The 24,200-nt window shown below is 44.7% G+C and overlaps 1 protein-coding gene across 1 annotated transcript in view; it reads left to right on the top strand.

Annotated features, from left to right (window-relative positions):
• The window catches only part of alcama (activated leukocyte cell adhesion molecule a), a 434,306-nt gene that overhangs the window by 361,804 nt on the left and 48,302 nt on the right, over window positions 1–24,200 (top strand). Inside the window, exons 8-9 of the mRNA XM_034178820.1 lie at window positions 10,959–11,094; window positions 22,873–22,887. Of these exons, the coding sequence (XP_034034711.1) occupies window positions 10,959–11,094; window positions 22,873–22,887 (151 nt within the window). The remainder of the gene's footprint in view (window positions 1–10,958; window positions 11,095–22,872; window positions 22,888–24,200) is intronic.

Here is a 24,200-nt window from a genome sequence, read left to right as displayed (position 1 = left end):
GCCGTGCTGCTGTCGCGCCTTTTTCCACTGAGTCACACCTCGGTGCAGGTGTTTTTTCTGAGTGAAGAACACAGTTATGGGTAGTTGTTGGCGCTCTTTTTTCTTCTGGGCGAGAAGATTCTTAGAAACAGACACGCAGAACACAATGCGCATGCTCTCCCTTCGTGGTGCCACGACTGGCCTGTGTGATGGACGCAGAACACAATGCGCTGTAAAAAAAAAAAAAAAAAAGCATGCAAAATTGGACTAAAAAATCCGCGAAACTGCGAGGCCGTGAAAGGTGAACCGCGTTATAGCGAGGGACCACTGTACTTAATTCCTGTTCTAAAGAGCGGATTTAGCCACCGCCTAGCCATACACCAGGAAGGAATGAAATGACTTGGATTACTGTTTTCCTTTTTATGTTTTACATGAATTACCTGGTGCGCTCCTCTCATGAAGACATCAGCCGGGATCTCGTCTCATGAAGAGCTGACTCTAGTGTCATGAACGCATCAGCCGGCATTGTGTGTCCAGCGCGCAGTGTTCCGCTGGTGACCATGTTGTAAATGTGATATGTCTTTTAATTATTACAATGGGGGAAAATCCCACAGGGACACGCGCCTTGCAGTGATTCTCAGCATTTCACGATATTCACCAGTGTTGCAGTGCGCTGACGCTGCGGTCACCTGGTGCGATATGTATTTTAATTTATTCCCACGTGAGGACAGCAAGATGGCATCCGCACTTCACGGTGTAGTTATGCAATGTCATATTCTAGCAGCCACTACAGGTGTTCCCCAGCTGTGACTTGTGAGCACAGATATCTGAACAGCTGCGGGTCGCAGGGGGACACGCCCCCCCTTTGTTTGCGGACGTCACTGCTGTGGGGAAAAAAAAAAAACAGTCTAAGGCACACCTGTGCACTAATCATGGTGTCTAATCAGCATCTTGATATGGCACACCTGTGAGGTGGGATGGATTATCTCAGCAAAGGAGAAGTGCTCACTATCACAGATTTAGACTGGTTTGTGAACAATATTTGAGGGAAATGGTGATATTGTGTATGTGGAAAAAGTTTTAGATCTTTGAGTTCATCTCATACAAAATGGGAGCAAAACCAAAAGTGTTGCGTTTATATTTTTGTTGAGTGTAGTTATTGTAGTAAGTATTAATACTTGTCCTGTCTGTGTTCTCTGTGTTTTTAATGTAAAGGGCCTTTCACATTGAACGCGTCAGAAGTGTGAAAAATAGGTCTAAAAAGCATTATTTTCAATGAGACACGTTGCTTTTTAGACGCGTCAGGAGCGTCGCGTCAAAAGCCGAGCTAAAACGATGCTTCTGACGGGAGCGTGCATTGCTGCTTGTCGGCAGGCCGACACGGTCAAAGTTCAATCCAATCCAACTTTCGCCGTGCTGAGCCGTGACGTACCTTCGAACTATGCGAACATAGGAACTATGCGTCGGGCCAAAACACGGAAGACTACTGGCAGAAATCACTGATCTGTACAAAACGGATTGGTGCAGAAACGACTGATCTGTACATGTCACAGGACTGTTCATTTATAGAGCAGTTTTCTGAAAAAAATCCTTGGAAATGTTTGTTGTTTGTTACCTCAGAATTTCTGATAACTGTTAAAAAAAGTTTAGAACACTTGTAATTAAAATAGCTAAATAAATCAATAAATGGTTCTTGTAAATTAAAACCACCTTTTATTTCAGATTAGATGATTTCTTGTTTAACATAAGGAACCTTGGACATTTATTTTAAACAAATAAAATAACATGGAAACTTGTACATTTTTTTTAAAGTCTGGTAGATTATTTATATCTCATTTTAACCAGAAAAACACACACACTGTAAAAATACAAATGTTTGTTATAAATGCAACAGGAAATAATTTAACAATGATTGTAAAGTAGTATTTCTGTGACATAAACCTCATGATGAATTTTTTTAATGGTCATTTCAACTTGTAATGTAATTGCCTTTAATACTGTTATCAGGACAGAGTATTTCTAAAAGAATTTGAGCACAATAAGTGGAGAGCTTCTACCTGTGCAAATGTCTTTGGACTTTGATTCGTGGACATTTTTAGTAAGTAAGTCCCTTCGGCTGCTCCCTTGATTGCACTTGGGGTCGCCACAGCAAATCCAAGGTGGATCTGCATGTTGAATTGGCACAAGTTTTACGCCGGATGCCCTTCCTGACGCAACTCCACATTACATGGAGAAATGTGGCAGGGGTGGGATTTGAACCCCGAACCTTCTGAACTGAAACCAAGCGCATTAGTGATCTGCTCATTTATTGTTAAAATATAAAATGAACAGCTTTTTAAAAAATAATAAAATAGTTGCTGTGAAAGAGCCTTTTATTTAGAAGCAGGTAATGTTATGCTGGATTCTCGGGACCAGATGAAGGTCTCTTCTGCAGCTTTGAACTCTGGTGGTGTTGCTGAAGACACTTTTGTCCTGTTTTGAAGAGCAGAGATGTTTTCTTTCGACTGGAATTCATGGTGTTCAGCTCATCAATGGATGTTTGGTTGTCTGCACAGAAATGTTCCTGATTGGGACAAATAAAATATTTCTTTAAATATAAAGAAACACACACACAAAAAGGAAAAAAACGATGAAAAAAAAAATGCCAGGAAAAAAAAAGTTATTTAAAGTTGAAATTTGTGGTCATCGAAAAAGCTGTAGCTTTATTTGGGAAAAATAAGAAAGACTAAACCATCTACAAATTAAAGCGTTCACTCAGATCAACTGTGCTAAAAAGCTAAGCTAACGTTAGCTGATCAATAAACCTTCACAGCAGTGCAGAAACTTACTTTTACTTTTATTTTATTCTTACCTCGATAAAGCTGCAGAACTAAACTCCGTTGGGCAAACTGGGGCTTCGCATATATCCAAAAAGTGGAAGATTTCGGACTGAGTGAGTCTGCTCCATCCCCCTGGCTGCCTGCCTCGGTCTGCCCAGGGATGATGCCTGAAGGCCGGCTTCTCCATGCGGGTCGGCTCGCTGTCACGGTTCGATCGATATCCCACCAAGTCATCAGTCCTCCCCCGGTCGCGTCACTCTGAAAAGTAGCTGAAAAAAGCTTCTCCCAGCAGGGTGATGGGAGAATCGTTCTACTGCTGTTTTTTAAAGCTTTTTTGTGGTTCAGGCGACGCAAATTCAAGATGGCGATCGCTGAACTTTTTTCAGGTTTTGGAAACAGCCAGAGTGTGACGTAGCCGCAATCTCCGCCCCCTTGCCGCTTCCGAAGCACCGTGGCTGATGTCACGACGCGTTGGAAACGCATCGGCCTGGCATTACAATGCATTGGGAAGCTTTGAAGCGTCGCGCTGAAGCGTTCAATGTGAAAGACCCTTAACACATCGTGTGTACTGAGCCATCAGTACCAGCTGTCAGTGTGCGGCTGGCCGGCGATCAGCTGAGAGCGCTTTGCTGAGCTGTGTGCTCAGACATGGCTGGCCATTCCCCGTGTGATCATCAACAACAAGTGTGCCCACCACCCACCCTCGCATGCCACATGTGTTGTGGGGGGGGGTGCGTGACACATGGCGATACACACACACGCCACATGTGTTGAGGGGGAGCTAACACTCTGGCACGCCGTCGCCACGTGTGTTGCTAGGTCGTCACACTTGTGTGGCGCTTATACACTTTTCTCAGACAGCTCAAATGTGGTCGCCTGCTGTTTACTATTGTGCCGGGAGCCTTTTCTAAGTGCCCAGCGAGCAGTGTTAGATGTTTGTGTGTGGCACCTGGAATTTGGCTGGCACATGTCGAGAGAGGGGTCAAATGGGCACTCAGAGGGCATTCACTGTCTTTCGGCCGCTTGTGTGCACGAATGGTTGTGGCAACAGCTGTACGAAGCCTTTGAGGCGGCTCTGATTTTTCACTAGTGGCATGCAATTCCTCCTTCGTGTGCCAGTCGGCTTCAATCGTGTTATGTGTGAAGGGGCCCTTACAGATTACTGGTAACCAAACTTTAATTCATGAATTACACAACCAGGTATTCTGCCTCCTCAAGAGAATCACAGGAATCCGCAGACTATTGTGAAATACAATAAATTGAATTAAAATTCACCGTGAAGTTGAACAGCGCCTTTAATACTGCATTTTAAAAATGTGCAATATTAAGTCATTCACGGACATGGCCTTGTACATTATTTGTAATCTGCTTTCAAGTTGGCTTCAACTTGTAAGATAACAGATAAGAAAGCAAAGTAAGTGCACAGAGCTATATTTGCTGCACATCATTAATGTTTGGTTTGTGGTTGTTTGATACCAGCAGTTAGCAGTGGAAAGTGCAGATTAACATGATGGGTATATATTCTTATTTCAATCATTTTAAGTGCATTTATGGAGAAATTGGTAACACAGTGAGACATTTTTGCACACAGTCATATTTTGCTTTTATACCACCTATCATGACATTCGGTTTGAGTGCATAATTCTTAAATGCCACATATGAATATCCAGACCATCCTATTTGTTCTGCATTTTAGCTAACATCTCTAACATCTCAGTGTTGTCAGTTTAAACTCAGTCGCAAGGAACACTGACAGCTTGCGTTTCACATTAAAAGTATTTGGTGGGATGCTGGCATAAATGTTTTATTGTGAAATGGTGCGATCAACACAAACTATCTGATGTTGTTTAACTTTGCTACCTGTATCATCAGGGAGCCACGCAATCTTCAAAGTACGAATGCTACTTTGTTGATCAAAATGAAGGTTTCAGTGTGACAGTGTATTCCAAGTTAGCTACTTTGTCTGAGCCACTTCAGAGCCTCCCAGTATTACTGGATCTTTTGGGTGATTTTTGGAGAATTTTAGGCTACAAAATAAACAAAAAAAGCGAATATATGCCCATACACTTTGAAGCCCAACAAATATGTTAAACTACCCATTCAAACTGAGTAAAGACAGATTTAAATATTTAGGTGTATGGATACCTAAAAATTACTAAGATATGTATAAAACAAACTTTATTCCATGACTAGATTGTATAAAACAGCATTTCACATGCTGGACTACATTACCAATATTGTTAGGGGGCAGAATTAATGTAATTAAAATGAATGTCTTACCCAAATTTCTGTATGTACCCATATTTTTAACAAAAACATTTTTCTCAATTATTGAGCAGTTAGTCTCATCCTATATACGGAAAGGGAAAAGTGCCCGCATATCCAGAAATATTCTGCAACGGCACAGAGAGCATGGAAGATTTTCTCTTCCAAACTTCCAGCTTTACTGAGATGTCATGTAAATCTACCTCTCTGCGTTCTCTGCTGTGTTCAAGATTACCTCTTCCTCAACCATTATGTATGTATTCAACAAACCCAGTGGTAAAACATTCACTTAGAATTTGGGCTCAATTCAAAAGAGCTTTTGGTTTATACGATCTGTCATTTCACCTATTGTACAAAATCATTTGTTTGTTCCCTTCATTAGTGATGACTTTTTTTTACAATTTGGGCGACACATGGCCTTAGGTCATTGAAAGATATGTATATTGAAGGACTATTTGCCTCATTCCAACAAGTGAAAACAAAATTTCAAATTCCTGACTCTCATCTCTTGAGATATCTTCAATTCCGCAGCTTTGTGTCATCCTCACTCAACTACTTCCCCTCACAGCCTCTTGACTCACTCCTTTAAACCATCTTGTACACAATATATCTGCAAAGGGCGTCATTGGTAAAATTCACGGTATTATTAACTCTCATGATGTGGAACCACTGGCCCATACCAAAGGAAAGTGGGAGGAGGAACTTGGGACTGTAATCACTGAAGATGTCTGGCACTCTGGGATTAATATTTTTTCGTCTTCAGTCTGTTTAAAACATAGGGTAATGCAATTCAAGGTTGTTCACAGACTCCACTGGTTAAAAGTGAAATTGGCTAAATTCAAACCTGAATTGGATCCCAACTGTGACCGTTGTGAAATAGAACCAGCAACACTGTCTCATATGTTTTGGTCATGTTCAAAATTAATTCAGTTTTGGCAGTCTATATTTAAATTTATTTCAGATGCCATTAGAATTCATATTGAGCCAGAAGTTAGGATTGCATAATTTGGTGTTACACCTGAGATTCCCAATATTCGTTCACAACAGAGAGAAGTGGTGGCATATACCACACTTACTGCTCGAAGACTTATACTGCTTAGATGGAAAGAAAAACACCCTCCAATCTTTCATACTTTGGCTTGTGGATCTCTTACACAACTTGTCACTGGAGAAAATAAAATACTCCACTCAAAGCTGTGCCAAAATGTTTTTTAGTATCTGGCAGCCCATATTAGATCAGGTTAAAGAGGTGGATCCCTTACTCATCTTAAGGGACTAGTATTTCCTCTGTATTTGTAACTCATGGTTCTATTTTACAATTTTCTTTCACAGTGCTACAGGGTGGGAGGGTTATGGGAGGTTTAAAAAAATGCTGTTGTATTGCACTGTATTACTATATTTGACTGAAGTTTCAATAAAAACACTTTGAACAAAGGATGCATATCATTGTGCGATGCACAAGCCATATCCGAAAGCTAAGCTAGATTTAGGGCCATACAATTGTGCAAGGTTCTTCTACTCCCACTCTTCCCCCCCCCCCCCCCCCACAAAAAAAAAAAAAGTATTTGGGAAAATCCACTAGAGAATTACAGGTGGTTTTCACTTTGTTTTCTTGATCACAGACTTGAACTTTGAAGAACAGCTGGACCAAGAGGCTTTCATCAATAAAAGGGTGTAGGTTGTATGAGGTCTCACAACTTCAGGACAGTTTATTTTTGATTAGTGGGTTTGAGAGTCACTGATCAAAGCATGAAAGTGGCACCTTGTTAAATATGATGGAGAATTATTTGAGTTTTGTGTGCACCTACTCTTCATGATTTAATTGATCTCACACTCAAAGAACTTGTAAGCCACAGATGATTATTTGCTGAATGTCAAGTTACCAGAAGTGGCACTTGTACCATTGAAGAGCAATAGAGGGCATCGTGAAGAGTTTCGTAGTTTGGTTCACATAACTATTCATCTAAGTATCTTGGATTTTTTTCCACAAAGTAGCTAACTTGGAATACACTGTCACATTGGATCAGTTCTCCTACAAGACCAACTACATTAGGAGTTTAACAATATATCACGCATTGTGAACATTTTATCATGGAGCCAGCATTAGATCCTGTCGTATTTTGAAAAACATGATATTTATGATACTGTGATACTTTTAAAATGAGCTATTCCTTGAAAGAAATGATGACTTAGTGATGAAGACTCACATAAATGACATAAAAATGTGCAAACAGGAAATCGCTAACATCCAGGGTTCAGAATCATTTTTTCTTCAATGTTAATGCATAATTAGATATGATTCAGACATTATTAGATATTAGGTATACACTGCTAAAAAATGAAAGGAACACTTCTGAAAACGCATCAAACCTCAGTGGGGTTGGTGGGGGGAGTTTCATGCTGGATATTTTTCCTGATATGGACTGAGTAAGGTGTTAGGAAATAAAGGATGCCACATTGTTTGATGGAAATAAAAATGTTCAGCATTCAGAGGGCTGAATTCAAAGACACCTGGAAAATTAGAAGTGAAAAAATTATGCAGCAGGCTTGTCCGTTTTGCCCAAATTTTCTTGCCGCAACTGAAAATGGTATTCAGGAGTTTGTTTGGCCCCCATGTTAGGAGACGTTGTCAGGCATGCATACAAGCACATGCCTGACAGCGTCTCCTAATGAGACGATGGATGGTGTCCTGGGGGATCTCCTCCCAAATCTGGCCCAGGGCATCACTTAGCTCCTGGGCAGTCTGAGGCACAACCTGGCAGTGTCACATGGACAGAAACATAATGTCCCCAGGGGTGTTCTATTGAATTTAGGTCAGGCGAGCTTGGGGCCCAGTCAGTGGTATCAGTTTCTTCATCCTCCAGGAACTGCCTGCATGCTCACACCACATGAGGCTGGGCAGTGTCGTGCACCAGGAGGAAACCAGGACCCACTACACTAGTGTAGAGTCTAACAATGGGTCCAAGAATTTCATTCCATTACCTAATCACAGTCAGGGTGCTGTTGTCTAGCTGTAGAGGTCTATGCATCCTTCCAGAGATACGCCTCCCCAGACCATCACTGACTCACCACCAGACCGGTCATGCTGATTGATGTTGCAGGCAGCATAACATTCTCCATGGTGTCTTCTGACCCTTTCAGTCTGTCACAAGTGCTCAGGTTGAACCTGCACTCATCTGTGAAAAGCACAGAGCGCCATTGGCGGACCTGCCAATTCTGGTGTTCTGTGGCAAATGCCAGTCACGGTCCATGATGCTGGCCAGTGAGCACAGAGCCCACTGTAGGGCGTCGAGCTCTCAGGCCACCCTCATGAAGTCTGTTTCTGATGTTCAGAGACATTCACACCAGTGATCTGCTGCAGATCATTTTGTAGGGCTGTGGTAGTGCTCATCCTGTTCCTCCTTCCACAAAGGAGCAGATACCAGTTCTGCTAATGGATTAAGGACCTTCTGTGGCCCTGTCCCGCTCTCAGAGAGTAACTGGCTGTCTCCTGGAATCTCCTCAAAGCTCTTGAGAATGACACATATTGATGTATCAATTGTACCATTCCTGGAGGAGATACAGTACCTGTGCAACCTCTGTAGAGTCCAGGTAGCACACCAAGCTACTAGTAGTGACACTGACCCTAGCCAAATGCAAAACTAACGAAAAAAAAATCAGTCAGAAAAGATGTTGTCTGATTGTTGCCCTTCTAGTGCACCTGTTGTTAATTTCTTTGACACCAAAGCAGCTGAAACTGATTAACAACACCCACTGCTACTTAACTTACCAGCTCAATATCCCAGCCGTTGAACTGACTTGATGCTATTCTCTGATTAAAAAGTGTTTTTGGAGCAGTGTATTAGGTGTATCATGGAGTTTGTTCATTGCTGCTCCCCAAAACAAGATCAAAGTAATTTTGTAAATTTGTTATAATTGGTGGGAGACATTTTTAAACTTGTGGTCTCTGTCTCCAATAAACGTATCTCTGTTGTCTTCCAACAACCAGATATAAATCCAGAATTTTTTTTTATATTGCAATGTTTGATGGCTTTTCAAAAAAATTGAGATGGCTGCATTTGCTTTTTTGTTTTTTTGTTGTTTTTTTTTCAGTTGCTAAATTATATTTTGTAGATCAAATGATGAATCAGTTATTTATAATAAAATAATTGATTTTAAAGAACCACATTAACCCCTAAATTAATTTGGTGTGTTTTTTCAAGATTTGTTGGACATTTCAACACTCATTCTGCATTCTATTCCTTCCTTCCTTTCTTTCCTTCTCAGATCCATCAGAGAAGATTAGCCTCCAGATTCTGTCCAAGCTGCCCATCGTTGAAGGAGACAATGTGACCCTGAAGTGTCATGCTGATGGCAACCCTCCTCCCAACTCCTTCTTCTTCCACATCAAGGTCAGTCAGAACTCACTTTTTAACTTCAGGAGGCTTACTGGTGTCTGCTGTGGTCATTGTGAATTCAGTTGTCGCTTCAGTGTTCGGGCTCTGGCAATCACTCATTAGCACATCCCACTTTTGCAGAAAATTTGAATATCCTTTATCTTTAAAGTTGGACTCAACGCATTTAAAGAACTGTTCAAAATACAAGGGGGAATTTTGTGGCACCAGACAGGTTCAGGTTTTGCGATGTGCCCAAGCCGGTACTGTCTGATGTGTTGTACGAACTTGACTGGTTTGAAGTGGTTTTTACCCTTCAGCATATTGAAAACTCTGTATCCCTATATCCATTACTCAGAATTACTCTAACCTTTTTGAAAATTATACACAAAGTGGGTTCTCACTGAGGCTCAGTCCCCCAAAGTCAGACCAAGGCTCAGTCCTCAGAGATCTTCTGGGACTAGGTTCAAATATTATTGTTTTTTTTATTTATTTATTTATTTTTAGAATTTTATCTCAAGGGGGAGGGGGATCATTTTTGTGTGTGCTTGCTCACAGATCTCTAATAAGCTTGGTTAGATGGGTGATTCCTTCTGCAATGGCTGACCGACATCACTTTGTGGAGCCCACCATCATCTTGCCAATTAATCCATGTCTATTCTGTAATGTAAATATGTATTTTTTTGTTCGCACCTGGATTACCACGGAGTTTCAACTTGAGCATAGAGAATATGTATTTTCTTGAATGTCCAAATGAAAGATAGCCGCGAGTCTTTATTTTATGTGAAACAGTTGACATGTACTACGAAATTAATGCAAGATGTCAAGAAGAGTTCCTCTGCCTGGAGATACACAGAGAGGCACTGGGCTGTTGGTGAGTCATGCACAGACTGAAATGAGATGGGCAGATTGAGGGTGCTACAGGTACAAATGCCTGGGGGTCTGGGTGGATCTTGTGCTGCTCAGCTGAAAGCGGCCCGAGTGGCCATAGTGGTGTGCAGAAAGCCATCCAGTTTTCATGGCATGCACACAAAAAATTAATCTGAGATATTGAGAAGAATTCCCCTGCCTGGACATGCATGAAGATGTGCTGGGCCTTGATTCCAAAAAAATATATTTTCCTGACTTATTTCTATTAAGTGTACATTTGGCCTTAATCGCCAGGGATAAAAATTGATTTGATCTAAAGTATTAACACAGTATGGTGTCACCGTGAGCCAAACCCCATCCAGGATCATACAGACCCAATTTCATTTGTTGTTTTCATTTTATTTTAATAGGCTTGAGAATACATAATTACTGGCCTCTAGCTTCAGGGGATATGCTTCCAATTCACTTGAAAGATTTTCAACAAGTAGTGTGTAATTGTACTTCACTTCTCCTTCAAGTTGTCTGGATCCAAGTCACAGTCTTTATTGCTTTTATTTCCAAACGAAATTGTTCATTCTGCTTACTTCATATATTTCTCAACAAGGAAAAGCAATAATACATATTATCCCTCTCTTTCTTCTTTCCTCCTCAGGAGCAAAAAATTCTGGTGGAAAATTCGGACACCTACACTTTGCCTGCCATCGGCAGAGAGAGTACGGGTGATTACAAATGCTCCCTGACTGACAATGAGAAAATGGAGGCTTCCCAAGCATCGTTGTTAGTTGTGAGTATCATGACATTTGCAGAGCCGTAGCACACTGTACCATAACGACGAGTGAATTCAACACCCAAGCTCAGAAAAGACCTGCAGTCCTCAGTTTTGCCTCCAGCCAAGGAGGTCTCTCCTGCATGATTGAAACATCTGAACTGTACACACACACGCACACACACATCTATCTATCTCTGTATCTGTTTAGCTATATATATATATATATATATATATATATATATATATATATATAGTCAATCAATCAATCAATCAATCAACTTTTTTCTTATATAGCGCCAAATCACAACAAACAGTTGCCCCAAGGCGCTCCACATTGTAAGGCAAGGCCATACAATAATTATGAAAAACCCCAACGGTCAAAACGACCCCCTATGAGCAAGCACTTGGCCACAGTGGGAAGGAAAAACTCCCTTTTAACAGGAAGAAACCTCCAGCAGAACCAGGCTCAGGGAGGGGCAGTCTTCTGCTGAGACTGGTTGGGGCTGAGGGAAAGAACCAGGAAAAAGACATGCCGAGAAGGGGGGCAGAGATCGATCACTAATGATTAAATGCAGAGTGATGCATACGGAGCAAAAAGAGAAAGAAACAGTGCATCATGGGAACCCCCCCACAGTCTACGTCTAAAGCAACATAACCAAGGGATGGTCCAGGGTCACCCGATCCAGCCCTAACTATAAGCCTTAGCGAAAAGGAAAGTTTTAAGCCTAATCTTAAAAGTAGAGAGGGTATCTGTCTCCCTGATCTGAATTGGGAGCTGGTTCCACAGGAGAGGAGCCTGAAAGCTGAAGGCTCTGCCTCCCATTCTACTCTTACAAACCCTAGGAACCACAAGTAAGCCCGCAGTCTGAGAGCGAAGCGCTCTAATGGGGTAATATGGTACTACGAGGTCCCTAAGATAAGATGGGACCTGATTATTCAAAACCTTATAAGTAAGAAGAAGAATTTTAAATTCTATTCTAGAATTAACAGGAAGCCAATGAAGAGAGGCCAACACGGGTGAGATATGCTCTCTCCTGCTAGTCCCCGTCAGTACTCTAGCTGCAGCATTCTGAACCAACTGAAGGCTTTTTAGGGAACTTTTAGGACAACCTGATAATAATGAATTACAATAGTCCAGCCTAGAGGAAATAAATGCATGAATTAGTTTTTCAGCATCACTCTGAGACAAGACCTTTCTGATTTTAGAGATATTGCGTAAATGCAAAAAGGCAGTCCTACATATTTGTTTAATATGCGCTTTGAATGACATATCCTGATCAAAAATGACTCCAAGATTTCTCACAGTATTACTAGAGATCAGGGAAATGCCATCCAGAGTAACGATCTGGTTAGACACCATGCTTCTAAGATTTGTGGGGCCAAGTACAATAACTTCAGTTTTATCTGAGTTTAAAAGCAGGAAATTAGAGGTCATCCATGTAAAAAAAGTCATGGGAGAAAAGTATAGCTAATCATATTTAAAGCCAACCTGACGGAGAGGCAGTGGAGTGCCAGGCAGGGAGCCAGTGGAGTGCCAGGCAGGGACGTGGAGAACTAATTAGAAATTTCTGACATGGAGTGAGCAAAAGTGACAAAGTGTTTGGGTGGGCGAAGAACTCAGGTGACTGATAAGCTGTTTTGCCTCCTACCATCCAGCAGCACTCCCTCAAGTGATTACTCCTTTCTTCCCAGGTGTATGTTTCTCTGTCTTCAGTTCAAACGGGACTTGTGATTGTCATAAAAGAACGGGTTAGACATATTCTCCCAGTGTTCTACACCACAGCTTCAGTTGGCTTTTTGTTTTCGATAAATTGAGTTTCTGACTGAGGAAAGAAAACCGTATCAAATTGTGTCACAAGGAAACTTGTCTGAGTAAAAACAAAAACATAGTTGCCACTTCCTTGGCAGCACCTTAAATATGATTTGACAGACAGTAGGTAGGCAGTTATGTAGTGACTTACTCAGTCATTATATATTTTCCCTCTTTTTTCTCACTACAACTAGTTAATGAACTGCCCCTCCAGAACAGGCTTGGAATCACGTGTTTGTTGCCCCTGCCGAGGATGTTGTTTTTGCCTGCTTCTGTTTGTCAGAAGCATTACATAAAAATGAGGCAATTTTCATGAAACGTCATGAAGATGTTGTGTCAGGCTTGGAATGTAAAGCAGTAAAATTTGAGTCATATCCATGGATGAGCAAGGCCATTTTTGAGTCATTTTGTTTGTTTGTTTGTTTGTTTGTTTTTAGATCGACTGTAATCATAGAACCAATTTTTATGAAACTTAGTGTAGTGAAACATCTTAGTGAGTGTTTGGACGAAAATGAAAGAGGGGTGGGTATGAACAGATGGAGAAATGTAGAGAATACAAAATATTCATACAAGTGCTCTTCTCCTCAGCCTATTATTCCAAAGCAAGTTGCTTTGTTGCTTCATTGTGTAATAAAGAGAGTAGACATAAAAAATTTTTGAAAGTGTTTTTATGACTGCATATTTTGTGGATTTTGTGGTAACAATTTAATTAAATATTTCATGTATTTTGTTTATATAGCGCCAAATCACAACAAAGCTGCCTCACGGCTCTTCACACGAGTCAGGTCTGACCTTACCAACCCCCCTTCAGCAAGCACACAGGTGACCGTGGTAAAAAAAAAAAACTTCCTCTGATGATGTTAAGGAAGAAACCTCAAACATACCAGACTCAGAGGGGTGACCCACTGCTTTCCACTCAGACCTCGGGTGCTGGCATTGTGGAGTTTCATGCTGTGTTGTTTTTGTTCCTTGTCTTTTTTTTATTCTTCTTTTATTTTTTTTGTGGGGGAAGGTTTATATCCACATTTGACCTGCACTCTGGGCAGTCAACCTGGATTTGGGTGCTGCTGCACTCCGAATTGCGCGAATCATTCCAGCTGGCTTCGTACCACGTTCTGGGTATTCATACGGCATTCATACACGGCTGTATGAATGTCTGTCCCGTACGAATGCTGCTTGAATTCTGTTTATTTTTCCAATTTGTGTGTTTCATAAGGTATTCATGCTCTAATGTGACAGGGCCCTAAGTACTCACTGCAGATTTGAAACATTTAGGAACAGATCCTGAGGTTAGTGACAGATTAATAATTTTCAGTGCAGTAGGCCAAGAGTGGGCCACAGGTCCTTAAACACTTTATTTGTATAGGGTTGAAAAGACAGACTGCGTTTTTAGCAGAAGTTACAAGTTTCATCAGCACGCCCACTGGAATAAAATGGAATTTGGTAAATCTAGGTGATGTATCAGTGATGACACCTGCATCAGTAACAGGGTGTAGTGGCTGGACTAAGGCATGCTGGGATATATTTAACCCAGTGCCATCTATTTTTCTCTCAAAGTAATCTTAAGACATCTTGGGCTGTAAATGGAGAACAACGTACAGGTGGTTGTCCTTGAATAAGTGTTGTCGAACAGGAACTTTTAATTATGCTTGTTTTTGTTAATCAAATCAGAGTAATATTGTTGGGAAAGTGTAAGTACACGGACCCACAACAGGGGGCGCAAATGAACGGACAATGGAATAGGTCAAATAACAACACTTTACTGTTGCGAACGTGCACAACAAACACAACAGATTACACAATAGATCAAAGGTCAAATTACAAGGTGTCGTGTGGGGAGGCTCGAAGATAGGAGACGCCTGTCCAAAGCAGAACCGGAACCACACGATTTCCTCCGCCACCAGACCCCGGGAATACTGGAGCCGCCAAGTCCCGAACTCCCAGGTGGCCACTGCCTCCGCGTGTCGGACCTGGTACTGCTGGCGAGGAACAAAACACAATTAAACGTGGGTGCGTCTGCACCCAGCAATCTGCATGGCAGGGAAGCTACCTCCACCTCTCGTTGGAGAAAAAGTCTGTTATCACTCACAAAAATCACAAAAAGGGCTTTCTATCAAGCAGTCAGGCTGAGGATATTACCTTTCAGGTAGAACGATATCTCGGCAAAGAGGTGGAGATGACGTCTTGCTGATATACCGATGCAGATCAGATGAGTGGTGACAGCTGTCACAGGTGATGAGTGTCAGCTGTCACCCCGGCTGCTCTTGTGAGGCGGCAGCGCCCTCTTGTGCCTGGAGCCCGCACTCCAGGCAGGGTGCCCTCTGGTGGTGGTGGGCCAGCAGTACCTCCTCTTCAGCGGCCCACACAACAGGACCCCCCCTCAACGGGCGCCTCCTGGCGCCCGACCAGGCTTGTCCGGGTGGCGGCGGTAGAAATCGGCCAGGAGGGCCGGGTCCAGAATGAAGCTCCTCTTCACCCAGGAGCGTTCTTCAGGTCCGTACCCCTCCCAGTCCACCAAATACTGGAAGCCCCGGCCCATCCTACGGACATCCAAAAGCCGGCGCACAGTCCAAGCCGGCTCGCCATCGATGATCCGGGCAGGAGGCGGTGCCGGACCCGGAGTACAGAGGGGTGAGGTGTGATGTGGTTTGATTCGGGACACGTGAAATACAGGATGGATCCGCAGTGAGGCCGGCAGCTGAAGCCTCACTGCGGCTGGACTGATGACCTTCTGGATTTTGAAGGGACCGATGTAACGGTCCTGTAACTTGGGGGAGTCCACTTTGAGGGGGATGTCCTTTGTCGACAAACCACACCTCCTGCCCTGGCCGATACGCAGGGGCCGGGGTCCGCCGACGGTCTGCATGGGCCTTTGACCTCATCCGGGCCCTCAGCAAGGCAGAACGGGCGGCACGCCACACCCGACGGCACTTCCGTAGGTGGGCCTGGACCGAGGGCACACCGACCTCTCCCTCAACCACTGGAAACAAAGGCGGTTGGTACCCCAGACATACCTCGAAAGGGGAGAGGCCGGTGGCTGACGACACCTGGCTGTTATGGGCATACTCGATCCAGGCCAGATGGGTACTCCAGGCCGCCGGGTGCGCGGCTGTCACGCAACGCAGGGCCTGCTCCATCTCCTGATTGGCCCGTTCTGCTTGCCCGTTGGTCTGGGGATGGTACCCGGATGAGAGACTCACCGTGGCCCTCAGTTCCCGGCAGAAGCTCCTCCAGACGTGCGAGGAGAACTGGGGACCGCGATCTGAGACAATGTCTGTTGGGATCCCATGCAGCCGGACGACGTGGTGAACCAGGAGGTCCGCTGTCTCCTGGGCCGTCGGGAGCTTCGGGAGGGCCACGAAGTGGGCCGCCTTGGAGAATCGGTCCACTATCGTGAAGATGGTGGTGTTGCCCTGGGACGGCGGGAGACCCGTGACAAAATCCAGGCCGATGTGGGACCAGGGGCGATGGGGCACGGGCAGCGGCTGGAGCAGACCCGAAGCCCTACGATGGTCAGCCTTGCCCCTGGCGCAGGTGGTGCAGGCCTGGATATAATCCCGGACATCGGCCTCTAGGGACGCCCACCAGAAGCGCTGCCGGACAACTGCCACGGTTCTTCGCACCCCTGGATGACAGGAGAGCTTAGAGCCGTGACAGAAGTCCAGGACTGCAGCCCTAGCTTCTGGTGGGACGTAAAATCTGTTCTTCGGCCCACTTCCGGGGTCCGGGCTTCGTGCCAGGGCCTCCCGGACGGTTCTCTCTACGTCCCGGGACGGTAGGTGATCCGGAAGTCAAAATGGCCGAAGAACAGTGACCAGCGGGCTTGCCTGGGATTCAGCCGCTTGGCGGTCCTGATATACTCCAGGTTCCGGTGGTCAGTGAAAACCGTGAATGGCACGGACGTTCCCTCCAACAGATGTCTCCACTCTTCAAGAGCCTCTTTCACCGCAAGGAGTTCTCGATTGCCGACGTCATAGTTCCGTTCGGCCGGGTCAACCTGCGGCAAAAATAGGCACACGGGTGAAGGACCTTATCGGCCTTCCCGCTCTGGGAAAGCACAGCTCCTATCCCTGAGTCCGAGGCGTCCACTTCAACCACTAACTGGCGACTAGGATCGGGCTGCACCAGAACGGGTGCAGACGAGAAGCGCCGTTTCAACTCCTTGAACGCGGCATCGCAACGATCCGACCAGGTGAAGGGAACTTTTGGTGAGGTCAGGGCTGTCAGGGGGCTAACTACCTGACTGTAGCCCTTAATGAACCTCCTGTAGAAATTAGCAAAGCCGAGGAACTGTTGCAGCTTCCTACGGCTAGTGGGTTGGGGCCAGTCTCTCACCGCCGCAACCTTGGCCGGATCAGGAGCGACGGAGTTGGGGGAGATGATAAACCCCAGGAAGGACAAAGAGGTGCGGTGGAACTCACACTTCTCGCCCTTCACAAACAGCCGGTTCTCCAACAACCGCTGCAGGACCTGACGTAATGCCGGACATGAGTCTCAGGATCCGGAGAAAGATGAGTATATCGTCTAGATATACGAAGACGAATCGGTGCAGGAAATCCCGCAAGACATCATTAACTAATGCTTGGAACGTCGCGGGGGCGTTTGTGAGGCCGAACGGCATGACCAGGTACTCAAAGTGACCTAATGGGGTGTTGAATGCCGTCTTCCATTCGTCTCCCTTCCGGATCCGAACCAGGTGATACGCATTTCTAAGATCCAGTTTAGTAAAGATTTTGGCTCCATGCAGGGGGGTGAACACGGAATCTAATAATGGCAACGGGTATCGGTTGCGAACCGTAATCTCATTCAGCCCCCTGTAATCAATACATGGACGAAGTCCGCCATCTTTCTTGCCCACAAAAAAGAAACCTGCCCCATCGGGGAGGTGGAGTTCCGGATCAGCCCGGCAGCTAATGAGTCCCGGATGTAGGTCTCCATTGATTCGCGCTCAGGTCGTGAGAGGTTGTACAGCCTGCTGGACGGGAACTCAGCGCCTGGAACCAAATCAATGGCACAATCGTACGGACGGTGCGGGGGAAGGGTGAGTACCACGATCTTGCTGACGTCTTCAGCAAGATCGTGGTACTCAACCTGGCACTGCCGTCAGATTTGGGCGGGACTTTGACCTCCTCCTTAGCCTGGGAACCGGGAGGAACCGAGGATCCTAAACACACCCGATGGCAGGTTTCGCTCCACTGAACCACCACCCCCGACGGCCAATCGATCCGGGGATTGTGCTTTAACATCCATGGGATGCCCAAACTCACGCGGGAGGTAGCAGGAGTTACAAAAACTCAATCTCCTCCCGGTGGTTTCCAGACACACCAGAGTTACTGGTGGTGTCTTGTGTGTGAGTAAGGGAGGAGGGTGCCATCTAGTGCCCGCACCTGCAATGGCGTAGGAAGCGCCACCAGAGGGAGCCCTACCTCCTTTGCCCATCTGCTGTCTAGCAGATTCCCTTCTGACCCCGTGTCCACCAGTGCTCGGGCTTGAAGGGTTAAATCCCCGCTCAGGATTGTGACTGGGAGTCGTGTGTGGCAATTTGTGTGTGTCTCACTTGAATGTCTTGACCCCCCCTTAGCCCAGTCTCTAAGGGCGAGTGTTGACGTTTTGGCCGTTTGGGGCAGTCTCTCTGTGTGTGCTCTGTTGAGCTGCAGAGGAAAACACTCTCCACGGATCAGCCTTCCCATTTTGGCCCTGTGCGTCTCCCTAACAACGTCAACAGGGGGAGCTGTTGCCCCACAAAGCGCTGCGGCTGTGGAGCGTGGGGAGGGCGGCCCCTTTTTCGAACCCGGAAGGGAGAGGGGCGGCGCGTATCCGGTCACGTCCTTCGCCTCGCTCCCGACGGCGTTCCCTCTAACCGATTGTCTAATCGTATATAACGAGATCAATAAGCCGTCTAAATCCCGCGGTTCGTCCTTAGCCACCAGGAGCTCCTTCAGGACCAACGACAGTCCGTTTACGAAGGCAGCGCGGAGGGCAGTGTTATTCCAGCCGGACCTTGCAGCCGCGATGCGGAAGTCGACTGCATAAGCAGCTGCGCTCTGGCGCCCCTGTCTCATTGACAGCAAGCACGGCTATGAAGCGGTCTCTCCTCTATTTGGGTGATCGAACACTGTTCTGAACTCCCTCACAAAACCCATCATATGTCAGAAGGAGCCCGTGAATTTTGCTCCCAAAGCGCTGTAGCCCAAGCGCGTGCCTTGCCGCGAAGCAGATTAATTACATAAGCTATCTTGCTAGAATCAGTTCGCGTACATGACGGGACGTTGTGCGAAGACAAGCGAACACTGCATAAGGAAGTCCGCGCACGTCTCCACACAACCTCTGTACGGCTCTGGAGGGCTTATGTATGCTTCCGGGGAAAGGTGGGAGGGGTCGTTGAACGACAGTGGAACATCACTGTTACGCACAGGTCGACAGGAGGGCGAGCCGCAGCGCGCCTAAGGGCGCGCCTCCCCCTGCGCGGCGAGAGCCTCCACCCTGCGGTTAAGGAGGACGTTCTGCTCGGTCATTAAATCAACGAGCCGTGAAGAAACGGTGGAGGATCCGCTGCAACTCACCGATCATTCCTCCTGCGGACGCCTGTGCGCCTGCTTCTTCCATTGGCCGTCAACAAGCCGGTTGAGCCCTCGGGATCCATGACGTGGCCGAGATATCCTGTGGAAAGTGTAAGTACCGGACCCACAACAGGGGTGCGCCAAATGAACGGCAATGGAATAGGTCAAATAACAACACTTTACTGTTGCGAACGTGTCACAACAAACACAACAGATTACACAATAGATCAAAGGTCAAATTACAAAGTGTCGTGTGGGCAGGCTCGAAGATAGGAGACGCCATGTCCAAAGCCGAACCGGAACCACACGATTTCCGTCCGCCACCAGACCCGGGAATACTGGAGCCGCAGTCCCGAACTCCCAGGTGGCCACTGCTCCGCGTGTCGGACCTGGTACTGCTGCGAGGAACAAAAACACAATTAAACGTGGGTGCGTCTGCACTCCAGCATCTGCACGGCAGGAAGCTACCTACACCTCTCGTTGGAGAAAAGTCTGTTATCACTCACAAAAATCACAAAAGGGCTTTCTATCAAGCAGTCAGGCTGAGGATATTACCTTTCAGGTAGAAACGATATCTCGGCAAAGAGGTGGAGATGACGTCTTGCTGATATATCGATGCAGATCAGATGAGTGGTGGACAGCTGTCACAGGTGATGAGTGTCAAGCTGTCACCCCGGCTGCTCCTGTGAGGCGGCAGCGCCCTTGGTGCCTGGAGCCCGCACTCCAGGCAGGGTGCCCTCTGGTGGTGGTGGGCCAGCAAACCTCCTCTTCAGCGGCCCACACAACAAATAGGCCCGCTTTGTAGCCAGTCGTGCATGCTTATATTCTAGAATTGTATTGTGCCATGCGAGGTAGAATACCTGTAATTTTGAAAGTACGCATTTCCGCTCTAGACCTCTAGACCTATGCTTGAGGTTGTGTAACTAATCATTGAACCAAGATGAGTGTGTTTTGGGGAGGGTGTGGTTTTAATGTAGGTGGAACAATCATGTCCATGTAGTTGTGACCTCTGAGTTTTAAGGTGTCCACAAGACTATTTACTGAAGGGTTACAGTATGTTTAGCAAAGTGACGCTAAGATTTCAGGCATTCTGGCTCCAAGTTCAATTGTAGTTGAAGAGTTAATGTGTCACTGTGATTATAAATAAGTTTCTCGTACCCGTGGGCAAGGGAAAAGAGATTGTAAAATGAGTAATATGAAACCACTGATGCAAGAGACACAATGTCAATATTTGTGACAGTGATGCCACGAACGATGACCAAAATCCAGGGTATTTCCCACGAATGTGAGCTGAACTCTGAATGCATTGTTGGAGACTTCTAACATTTATAATGTGTCCCATGAATTTGTAGAGAGGGTCAGAAGAAGGCTTATTTATATAAATGTTGAAGTCACCAACAATCATCATATATTCAGGTTGAATACACCACACAAGACACATATTTAATGTTCCAACTGATAAACTTTATTTTTTTGTGCAGCTATTGCTCATTTTTGAAATGGATGCCTGCAACATGTTCAAAAAAGCTGGGACAGTGATATGTTTACCACTGTGATACATCACCTTTCCTTCTAACAACACTCAATAAGCGTTTGGGAACTGAGGACACTAATTGTTGGAGCTTTGTAGGTGGGAATTCTTTCCATTCTGGCTTGAAGTACGACTTCAGTTGTTCAACAGTCCGGGGTCTCCGTTGGGCTGTGAAAACTCCACAGATACGCGAAATTCCGTGGATTTCATCATGGGGAGGAGGGGGTGTTAGTGTTTTACTCTGTAATCGTGATCGTCACTGAGTTTTTAAAATGTCTATCGCAAACTGTTCTCTTTTTTTACGACATCGTGCATGTTTTATAAGACCGCGGCAGTCCACAGACACCGATCTGTGTGTTACAGATACAAATCAGTGTCCTCGGATCCGCGGCGTTTTGAGGAGAAAAAAGCATGGCTGTTGCGACAGTTGTGGTAAAGTGGGACTGGTTGGTTGCTGCGGCGACGCTTAAGCTAAAAGTAGCATGTGGACATCACAAACCTTTAGAGCTCTAAAGTTTTTAAAAGAAGACTTGTGCAGAATGTCTGTGTCACGGGCTGACATTGGACAGAGAGAAGATGTTCGAGAAAGACTGTTTGAAAAGTCTGATAAGGACAAGAATCCGTGGAATTGTCGCTGGCTTCATCAGCACACCTGAAAGATAAAGAAACGGGAAAAGTGAACTGTGCCCTCTCAGGAAAACACGGTAAGAATTTTTCTCTCTGGAAATAAACATTGTGCTGCTGTTCAAACAGGATTTTAGACAAGATTATGTGACTTTTTTCATTCGTCTAGACTTTCTTTCCTTGGGAAAAAAAGGACTTGTCTGAATGTAAATGAGTTTTTATTAATGTAGACGTTTTTCATGGGAAAAAGACACTGTGGCTTTGAGTGGATTTACCGGAAGTTACCACAAGAATATGTGTCTTTTTTACTATAAGGTATGGTTATTGATATTTTACCATGATTTTCAAAATAGTCTCCAAGCTTTAGCTGTGGTTTTGAAATGCCTGTAGCAGTCTTTTCAGTCTTCATGAATTTCATGTAGTTTAATTGTTCTGAGTTAATGCCGATAATTTGGTTTACAATTAAAAGGAAAATCATTCCAGGTCCTACTTCCATGTATATTCTGTTATTTCAAACATGACCATTGACAGTTTAAAATGAACGGTTGAATACAGGGTCATTTAAATATGCATTAATTTTGCAACTTTTTGTTCCGGAGATGTACTGAAAATGTATCATTAAATAAAAAATTTATTGGTTCTCGGGACCCCACAGGGCCCGAGAGCCTGGCTCCTGGGGGCCTATGTCCCCAGACCCCCTGCAAATTTTCCTCAGATTTCACAATTTTTTATTTCACAACTCTGTGCGCTTCATAATGCACCACAACATTTTCAGTGGGCAACAGGTCGGACTGCAGGCAGGCCAGTCTAGTACCCGCACTCTTTTACTACGAAGCCACGCTGTTGTAACACGTGCAGAATGTGGCTTGCTTTTCTCTTGCTGAAATCAGCAGGGATGGTCCCTGAAAAAAGACGTTGCTTGGATGGCAGCATGTGTCGCTCCAAAACCTGGATCTACCTTCAGAATTGTTGGTGCCATCAAGATGTGTAGTTGCCCATGTTAGGGGTACTAACACCCCCCATACCAGCTACAGATGCTGGCTTTTGAACTTGCGCTTGGTAACAATCTGGATGGTCTTTTTCTCTAGAGTGCACGCCGTCCATGATTCCAAAAACAATTTGAAATGTGGAATCATCAGACACAGCACACTTTTTCACTTTGCGTCTGTCCATTCCAAATGAGCTCGGGCCCAAAGAAGGCGGCGGCAATTTATGAATGTTATTGATGTATGGCTTTCACTTTGCATGGCAGAGTTTTATTTGCACTTGTAGATGTAGTGATGAACTGTGTTAACTGACAATGGTTTTCTGAAATGTTCCTGGGCCACGCAGTAAGATCCTTTACACAATGATGTCAGTTTTTAATGCCAGTGCTGCCTGAGGATCGAAGGTCATGGGCATTCAATGTTGGTTTTCGACCTTGCCACTTGCTGTGTAGAAAGTTCTCAGATTCTCTGAATCTTCTGATTATATTATGGACTGTAGATGATGGAATCCCTAAATTCCTTGCAATTGAACATTGAGAAACGGTTGTTCTTAAACTGTTGAAACTATTTTTTTCACGCAGTTGTTCACAAAGTGGTGATCCTCGCCCCATCTTTGCTTGTGAACGGCTGAGCCTTTTGGGGATGCTCCTTTTATACCTAATCATGACACTAACAATCAGTGTCCTTAGTTTCCAAATGCTTATTGAGTGTTGATAGAAGGAAAGGTGATGTAACACAGTGGTAAACATACCACTGTCCCAGCTTTTTTGAAACGTGTTGCAGGCATCAATTTCAAAATGAGCAAATATTTGCACAAAAACAAAAAAGTTTATCAGTTTGAACATTAATCATGACACTCACCTGTTTCCAATAACCTGTTCACCTGTAGAATGTTTCAACAGGTGTTATTTGAGCATTCATCAACTTTCCCAGTCTTTTGTTGCCACTGTCCCAGCTTTTTTGAAACGTATTGCATGCATCCATTTAAAAATGAGCAAATATTATATACAAAAACAAAAAACTATCAGTTTGAACATTAAATATCTTGTCTTTGTGGTGTGTTCAATTGAATATAGGTTGAAGAGGATTCCAATATTGTATTCTGTTTTATTTACATTTCACACAATGTCCCAACTTCACTGGAATTGGGGCTGTAAGAATTCAGAATATAGGCCTGGGGCCTATATACAAAATAACATGGTTGATTTTTATGCTTCTGATGTTGGCTATAATGTAGTAGCCTGGGCAGAAGCACAGAGGTCAAATGTTCAAATTTATTTTAGAACCCCAAGAGCCAGTAAGCTAAACCCAGATTTCTTAAATAGAGCAACACAAATCATCCCCAAAATCATAACACAAATCATAACCAAAATGTAATGGGTTCTCTTCCACTTAGAGCCAAAGGTTTTCCTCTGAGATAGTTCAAGATTTCAGTACGAGATTACCATAACTGTGGGCAGTGAAATAATGTGAAAATATATCTCTTGTTTGTATTCATATCATCTCTTTTCCATTGCACTGAGGCACCATCCCTTGTGCACAATGTGCATTTTAATATTAGTTTTTATAAAATGTGGGGGAGAAGTGCATGTACACACATCACCAGTCAAAAGG

Source organism: Thalassophryne amazonica, chromosome 9, assembly GCF_902500255.1.
Source record: "Thalassophryne amazonica chromosome 9, fThaAma1.1, whole genome shotgun sequence".
Taxonomy (NCBI): Eukaryota; Metazoa; Chordata; class Actinopteri; order Batrachoidiformes; family Batrachoididae; genus Thalassophryne; species Thalassophryne amazonica.
Note: the sequence above shows the minus strand (reverse complement) of the source record. Positions and strands in the feature narration are given on the sequence as shown.